Source organism: Piliocolobus tephrosceles, chromosome 20 (assembly GCF_002776525.5).
Source record: "Piliocolobus tephrosceles isolate RC106 chromosome 20, ASM277652v3, whole genome shotgun sequence".
In the NCBI taxonomy this organism is placed as follows: Eukaryota; Metazoa; Chordata; class Mammalia; order Primates; family Cercopithecidae; genus Piliocolobus; species Piliocolobus tephrosceles.
In genome coordinates this window covers 43,247,160-43,255,618 of record NC_045453.1, presented here as the reverse complement: position 1 = coordinate 43,255,618, position 8,459 = coordinate 43,247,160, and the positions used below count along the sequence as shown (strand labels likewise).

Genomic DNA, 8,459 nt, shown 5'->3' with positions numbered 1-8,459 from the left:
TAGTGTCTTATCCAAGCTTGCAGTGGCAGCTACAGTGTGGTGTCTTGCACACAGCTGGTGCTTTATAAATGTTTGTGGCGTGAATCAAGAGGCAGGGCAAGTCCAGAGGTAGATAAACAACCCTTGCCGGGATTTGGTGTCTGGTTCACTGGTTCACCTGCTCCATGATCCTGGACTTTGGGCCCCACTTGCTGGGTTTCAGAGGGAAACTGACAGCCACAGGGCAGAGGAGACAAAAACGAAGTCTCCCAGGTGTGCCGTTAACAAGCACCGCGCTTAACCATGTCGGGAACTATCCCCAAATAACAGCTGAGAATCCTCACTGACTTTTCTTCGAAGGAAAAAAAAAAAATTCTTCCAGACCTGTAACTAGGCTAATCACAAGAAACATCTGTGACCTCCTAAAAATATCAGCTTGGTACCATTTTGTAGAGCATAATATTTATATAGCCCAGCAGTGTAATTAAATTGATGTTTAGTTAACTCTTGGAAACAGCTGAAGGCTCCCAAAGCCCAGGATGAGATCTGGAATGGGCTGGAAAGGGGCCCTGGGAGGTGTTCCCGCAGGCTTTTGGTGGGGTATCCTGGAGTGGCCTCAGAGATGGGGGGACATGAGAAACTGAGGAACATGCTGTGTTGCGGGACTGCGTGGCTTACTCAGGGGCAGTTGGATTATAGTTGTTTCCATGTTTCTGTCCAGCAGCCTCTGGAACGTCATTTCCTGCTGAGGAAAGGTTTTCCCTTAAAGGACTAATCAGAAAGGGCCGTCTCAAAGCGCCTTTGCCGTTGTTTTGTAGCCTGAGGAGATGAAGTGGGACAATGGTGGGTTTTTCTGGAGGGTTTCATGCTTGTTCCTGGAGAACTGCTCTTATTGGTGGGGATCTCAGCTGGCAGGGAGTAGAGCCCGTGCTTTCTCTTTCTCCTCATCAATAAAGAAAAGAGCAAAGCTGAAGCAAGTTTTTTCTTTTTTGGAAAAAAAAAATTCAACTTTTATTTTAGATTCAGATGTGCAGATTTGTTACCTGGGCATATTGCGTGATGCTGAGGCTGTGGACGACTGATCCTGTCCCCAGGTACTAAGCATAGTTTTTAGGCAAAGGGGCTCCATAGCTTTTCAGCTGGGCAAGTTTCTCACTGGAGCCCCCCGAGGCCTGCAAAGCAGGACTGGAGCCTACTGTGGGCAGGGCCTGGTGTGGGGTCTCCTCTGAAGTCTTGAGATGACATAAAACATAAGGCCTTTACAGGGGTGCCTCCAGAGTGCGGTTAGGGGTGGGATTCAGAAGAGTCTTTGGGGAGCTTGAGAAGTCTGGAGTTGGGAAGGCAGTCCAGGGACAGTACCTCCTCCTGCTTTGGCCATCCCCTTTTTGTGGAATTCTGCTTTTTGCATGAGGAAAAGGGAAAACACATTGATGTTTTGAGCCCATAAGCATTCCTTTATTCGTTCATTCTGTGATAATTACCAAGCAACTACTACCTAATGTACCTTCTTGACCCTGTGCTGAGAGTAAGGGATGAAAGACTGAGCAAAATGGACACCTCCTGATATGGTTTGGCTGTGTCCCCACCCAAATCTCATCTTGAATTGTAGTTCCCATAATCCCCACGTGTGGTGGGAGGGTCCTCGTGAGAGGTAACCGAATCATGGGGATGGGTTCCCCCATGCTATCTTCATGATAGTAAGTTCTCATGAGATCTGATGGTTTTATAAGGGGCTTCCCCCTTCACTTGTCTCTCATTCTTCTCCTTCATGCTGCCATGTGAAGAAGGACGTGTTTGCTGTCCCTTCTGCCCTTGTTTTGTTTCCTGAGGCTTTGCCAGCCCTGCGGAACTGTGAGTCAATTAAACCTCTTTCCTTTTTAAACTACTGAGTCCCAGGTAGTTCTTTCTAGCAGCGTGAGAATGGATTAATACAACTCCCATCCTCAGGGAACTCCCAATGTAGTGCCTAGCTACACACACAGTGAGGGCTCAGGAGGGAAAGCTGAGGGACTCTTCATAGACTTGTAGGGGCTTAGGACAGACTTCCTGAGGAACAAGATCAGAGGAATGAGTGAGAGATCCCTGAGATAGGGCAGAGATGAGACCGTTCCAGGCAGAGGAAACAGCATGTGCAAATGCCCTGTGGCTCACAGAGCATGATGAGTTCCAGGAACAGAACAAGACCGGTGAAGATGGAGAAAGGGGGTCAGTGGCAGAAGCATGGAGACTGGGGCCAGGCTTTGTAGACTGAAGCCAGAACTCTGGTGGTCATCCTTACATGATCTGAGACCTGGAACCACCTGCTATGGTGTGGACTCCATGCTGGCCCTATTTTATTCTGGAAAAGAAGGTTGGGTAGAAAATGGCACCCTTAAGGCTGGAGTTGCCAGAAAGATTTAGGTTTTCTCCCCATCTTGAAATGTGTAACCCCAGACTCCTCCAAACCCTGATGGTGACCAACAAGATGGAGGTGGCTCTATAACATCAATGAAGGGATAGTGAACAAGGACCTAAGAACAAACCCTGATCCATGAAATTGAGGGCTTCGTCTCAGTGTCTGTCCGAGCCACAGCCTAATAGGTCCTTAAACAGACTCAAAAGGAGAAACGGCCCAGGGAAGAAGGAAAGCCACCATTTGCATTTCCCAGTGGCGCCACCTTTTATTCCAAGTCTAAAGTTATCCCAAGGCCACACATATGTGGATAGGGGATGGTGTGCTTGGGTGGGCTTGCGGTGTTGTGCCATGGGAAGTGGTTTGGAGGATAAGAGAATGTGGTGCCCAGATCCACAATGCCATCCTTACCTCTCCAAAGGGTTCTTGGGGTACCCCTCCACAATGTAGGGATGACTCCAGATGGTCTCTGTTTCCCTTGGATATTTATAATCCTAAAAACAGATCAGTATTTAAAAGTTAACGAAGAAAAGGAAAGTTAGCTCAGTGACAACAATAAAAGGCATTCAGGGCTTAACTTGTATTATCTTATTTCTTGTCACTACTACTTCTGAAATTAGCTCCATTTCCATGGGGAGGGTGGAAACCTGCTGAGGTTTTAGCCTTAGAAAGGTGCTGGTGCTTCCCCCTACTTCCAACCCATGTAATTAAAAATTTAAAAAGTAAAACTATGCTAAACCATAAATCAAGTGCAAGACAGATGAATCAAGTTCTGGGTGTTTCTCCACAATGACTAGTTTGATGTGTATTTTTAAACATTATTATACATAACTGTGGTTATTTTTATGTAAATTCGAATTATGTGATTCTGAAATAGTTTAATGTAAAATAAAAATAAAGTCTCACTTTACAACCCAAATATGAAATAGAATACCAAGAGATTAAAGAGAGCTGGGAATCTCATAGTTTCAAAGGCATTAAGATAGACTGGTCTGTGAGCTTTGCTGAAACTTGTCCAAGATGGGGCTGTTCTCAGCTGGTACAAGGGAAACCCACCATGCTTTGTGTTGTTACTATGGAAAGTTGGCCTGGACTTAATTGAGCTGGGATTTACATGAGGTCTTCAGGAAAGTATCTCTCTAATAAATATAACTGCCATATAGCAAATTATGTTGGAAAAAAATCCCTAGGTGTCTTTGAATTATGTGTGGACACAGTAGGTACTTTCTCTGCCTCCTGGGTCACTTAGGGGAAGAGAAGTTAAGTGACTTGCATAACAGCACAAGGTCATGGTGGAGCTGAGGTTTGGAAATGGGTCTGCTTGGTTCCAGGTGTCTTGTTGAGAGAGATTTAGTGTTCCTGCCCTTCTCTTTAAATTACTTTAAAAAAAAAAGAAAAAAAAATGAAAGAGCTAGACAGGGCTTTGAAACTCATTTAATTCAGGGCATGCGTTTTAGAGATGAATGAACTGAAATCCAGAGAAGAAAAACTGAATGACGCAAAGCCATGGTTGCTGTGCTTTGGTTGGCTTCACCAGTTTTCCAGGGAAGCTCTTGAAAGAGGCCTGAGCTCTACTTCAAGCTGGTTCTTAGCCTCGCTGTGTGGTCACCAGGAGACTACTTGCCCTCTCTTGGTTCAAGCCCCGCCTCTCAGGGAATCAGGTGGGTTGGATTAGGTGTCCTCTCACATTCCTTCAAGCTTGAAAGCTCTCTATGTCTGATTCCAGCCTCTTCTCATTGATTACTTCCCACTGTCTCTTGGGGATAAAATTGGGGTGGTGGTAAGGGGGGGCCCCATAAGAAATGGGGTGGAATAAATGAACCAAAAATGTAGAGGCAATAATTTTTCCAAGGAATATTTAGTAAAGAGAAAATAAAATTTCTCTCCTTTTTATTTTAAAGAAATAGCCGGTATCAGAGTCCAAGATGACTGACCAGTGTACGATGAATTTCCATTTTTCTTTATTACAAAGAATCATTTAGAGATGCTCTCCCATTTCATACCCACACAACACATAAAGCTCAACACACACATGCACATCAAACATGCCCTGGGAATGAAGCATCACAATGAGCTGAATGAATGAGTAGTTTAAGGCAGACAGCACTGGGCAGGACTTGGTTATAGCTTTGGTGGGAGTCTCTTTGGAGAAGTCTATTTGGTGGGGTGCATAGGCACAGAACCTTGAAAAACTTTCTGAGATGTCACTGACCAGTTTGGCCGGTATCTAAAATTGTCTCCTGTTTATATTTTCTTCATCTTGAACAACTCTGTGACATATGATTAGTTATAAGGTTTCTCATATCTCCCAATATTTTCTCTGAAGTTGGATTCCAATGTCTTTTTTGAGTGGCAGTGTCCAAATTACTTAGAGCCACAAAAACACTGAGTCACAAGCTATCTCAAAACTCTGCAACTTAACTGATTTATACTCATGGACCTGTGGTGTGACTGAGGATCTGCTAATTCAGGCTGGCTGGGCCCTGCCCCTCCAGTCTCCCATCTCCTTTCCCTCCCTGCTATGGTTTGAATGTGTCCCCCAAATTTCATGTGTTGGATACTCAATCCCCAATGTGGCAGTATTGAGAGGTGGGGCCTTTAAGAGGTGATTGGAGCTCTTCTCTTTACAAATAGATTAGCTCATTCATGGGTTGATGAATTAATGAATTGATGGGTTATTGTAGAAGTGAAACTGGTGGCTTTAAAAGCAGAGGAAGAGAGGCCTGAGCTAGCATGCTCAGCTCTCTTACCATGTAATGTCCTGTATGGTCTTGAGACTCTTCAGAGTCCCCACTGACAAGAAGGATTTCACCAGACGTGATCCCTGACTTCCCATCCTCCAGAACTGTAAGACATAAATTTCACTTCTTATAAATTACCCTGTTTCAGATATTCTGTTATAAGCAACAGAAAATGAACTGAGACACTCCCCTTCAGACCAGTGGCATGGTCCAGGCACATTTTCCCCATGGTGATGGCAGAGGGGAAATGCATCATTGGGCTAACATCCCACAGGGCAGAGCAAGTGACATGGCCAAACTCAGAAGTAGGAAATACGGCATTAAAGTGCACATCAGAAGTGAAGGAAGACAGTGGAAATGTGAAGACAGTCATCGTGGTCAATATCCTCTGTGACAAACTTTCTGCCCCTTGTGAGAAGTTCTGACACCCCGAGGTCCCCATGTGGGGAGACCAGACAGAGATGCTCGGGGATGCCTGGATTCCCAGAGAGGAATCTCTGGAGAGGGCCGCAGACACTGCATGTCTCTGGAAACACATGGGAGTCCCTGAGCAAGAACTGCCCAGTGGAACCCAGTTAACCCCCAGATCCATGAGCAAATCGTTGTTCCAGTTTTATGCCACTGTTTTGGGGTGGCTCATTATGCAATATTAGATAACTGAAAAATTATCTAATTTTGCATCAAGGCTACAATTTCTAGCAAGGAATAAAATCAAGGCTACAATTTCTAGCAAGGAATGGTGCATAGTGGTGAACTGCAGCTCCCCTGTTTGCCACTGGTTGTAACCTTGGATAAGTGCTCTGATGTCCCTGAATCTCAGATTTTTCATCTGTAAAAATGGGGATCATGTTCTCTTCCTCCTATGATTGCTGCCAGATTAAACACCTAGCACAGGGCCTGGATGGAGGCAGGTGCTCAGTCAGTATTGATGGAGTAAATAACTGCTTACTGCTCAGTGGGACTCATAGGGTGAATTCTGGCTGGGTAGAGCTTGCAGGCCACAAAATGGGCAGATGGAATGACTGAAACAGTGCTGTGGTTCAGCCCAGGCTACAAATTATGGCTGTTAGAGGCTGTTGAGTGTGTGTGTGTGTGTGTGCGCGCGCACACGCATGCTTTTAAATCTTACTTTAATAAGGAAGTGGAGACCTTTTGCTTCTTTTTTTTTTTTTTTTTTTTTTTTTTGAGATGGAGTCTCTTCTCTGTTGCTCAGGCTGGAGTGCAGTGGCGCCATCTTGGCTCACTGCCACTTCCGTGTCCCAGGTTCAAGCAATTCTCCTGCCTCAGCCTCCCGAGTTGGGATTATAGGCAAAAATTACATGCCCGGGTAATTTTTGTATTTTGAGTAGAGATGGCCAGGCTGGCCTCGAGCTCCTGGCCTCAGGTGATCCGCCTGCCTTGGCCTCCCAAAGTGCTGGGATTACAGGTATGAGCCACCGCGCCTAGCCCCGTTTGCAGTCTTGATTGATGTGTGTGAAACCCATTTCCTGGAGCTCTCAGGGGAACACGTTTTTATGTGCAGATCCCTATTTCATGAAGTTGCAGGGACATAGAATATATAATTTGTTTGGGGCATTGCTTCGAGCAGGCTGATAAAAGTGGAAGCTAAAAAATTAATATAGTCTCCTCCTTCAGATCCTGTAGCCAGCCTGTTTGGGTTTCTTCCCCATCTCTGCAACCCAAACGGAAGGATCTTCCTTTTTTTTTTTTCCCATATGATCCACGGGAAGGATCTTCCTTTTAACAAACTTCTTGACAGCACCCATACTGCAGAAGGTGCATGCATCCTGTGTTCATCTTGATGAAGTTTCATAAACTACAGGCACCCGTATTTTCATAAACCAACTTCCAGATCCAGAAACAAAATCCCTTCCAGCACCCCAGATGTCCCTTCTTCCCTTTCTCATCAATACTTAGTCCCCCAACCCAGGGAAACCACAATTCGACTTAAAAATGACATCCTTTAGTTTCCCCAGTTTTTGCTCTTCCTGTAAACAAAATCATGCACTCTGATTTTGTGTCGGGATTCTTCGGCTCCACACTGTCTCTGTAACACTCATGCATTTCTTGCACATATTTTGGCTCATTCATCTTCTTAGTTGTATCATATTTTATTTTATGAATATACCATAATTTATTTATCTGTTCTACTGTTGATGGGTAGTTTCTAGATTTGTGTCCCATCTTCCTATCTCCCCAGCATGAGGCTTATCTCTTACCTCCCCAGCATGTGGCTTAAATACCTGGAACATTTGCTTGGAACATGAAGGAAGGAAGGCAGGTTCTTTATATATTCAAATCCATCTTGTCCGGTTGCCCACATTGTGCTGAGTGTCCTCACTGGCTGCTCCAGCCTCCCACCCACATGGCTAGACTTCAAGGAGTGGAGGGTGAGAACCCTCTCCCTTGTCTGTTTCAACGACCAGTGCCCGAAATCCCACCTTGGGAGGGCCCTTCCTTTCCCACTGTTAAAATGCAACACCCCCTCCATCCGGAAGGCATGTTCTCCAAAGTGAGCCTTCTAGGTCACTTGTCCCCAAAAAGAAGAAAAGAACAAAACTTCCTGAGAACTGATCTGGGCCAGGAATGCAGCAGCACTTGATGTCTGAGGGAAGCGGTTTTTCATTCAAGAGGGAAGGAAGAGGAACGTGCCTCAAAGCGAGGTGGGGACTTTGACTACAAACTCAGTGGGGCTCAGCATTCTGCCTGTCACTGATTCATTTTACTGGGCACTGCGATTGAAGCAGGAGATTAGACCGGGGGCCTTTAACTCAAGCTAATTCCAAATGCACCTTTGTTTTATGTCTCACTAAGGAAGAACTAACATTGCAATGGAAAGCCACGGCATCCTGCTTTCTTTAGAATTTTATTTTTAACTTATTTGAATGGGCTTTACATTTAATTAGGTAAAAATTTTTATAATATAGTACTTGGGTGAATATAAAAAGAAAAATGTAAGCAAAATAAAATTGGTTAATATAGTCTAAATTTTTTAACATTGACCTGGTTTTTCTAATTCACTTTTGTCTCCCAAATTGTTGTTGCCTGTGGTCTCCTCACTCCTCTGGCAATGCCATCCTGAGTGCCATGAAGAATCTTGGTAATATAGTAATTCTGTTCTTTAATTTTATCTTTAACTAACAAATAATGACTGCATAAATTAATGGGGTATAATGTGATGTTTTGGTATGTGTTTACATTGTCGAATGATAAAATCAAGTAAATTGACATATCTGTCACCTTATGTACTTATGAATTTTTGTGATAAGAATATTTAAAACCCAATCTTTAAGCAATTTTGAAATATACAATGCTATGATTAACTATACTCATCATGCTATACAATA

General features: G+C 44.2%; 1 protein-coding gene across 1 annotated transcript; it reads right to left on the bottom strand.

The window, feature by feature from the left end:
* Positions 1 to 450: 450 nt before the first annotated feature.
* Positions 451 to 7,506, bottom strand: LOC113225133 (putative uncharacterized protein C20orf78). The gene is made up of 3 exons (XM_026456128.1): positions 7,332 to 7,506; positions 2,783 to 2,865; positions 451 to 922 (listed from the first exon to the last, which is right to left on the bottom strand). The coding sequence occupies exons 1-3, from the start codon at positions 7,362 to 7,364 to the stop codon at positions 751 to 753; spliced, it is 288 nt and encodes a 95-aa protein (XP_026311913.1). The 5' UTR covers positions 7,365 to 7,506; the 3' UTR covers positions 451 to 750.
* Positions 7,507 to 8,459: the final 953 nt, after the last annotated feature.

Bases quoted from the DNA above. Each gene is read 5' to 3' on its own strand.
- LOC113225133 (XM_026456128.1), bottom strand. From the start codon at position 7,364: ATGTTCCAGGTATTTAAGCCACATGCTGGGGAG. The intron at 2,866-7,331 runs GTAAGAGATAAG...ATCTGTTTTTAG, and splicing joins TTAAGCCACATGCTGGGGAG to GATTATAAATATCCAAGGGA. The intron at 923-2,782 runs GTAAGGATGGCA...TTTATTGATGAG, and splicing joins CCCAAGAACCCTTTGGAGAG to GAGAAAGAGAAAGCACGGGC.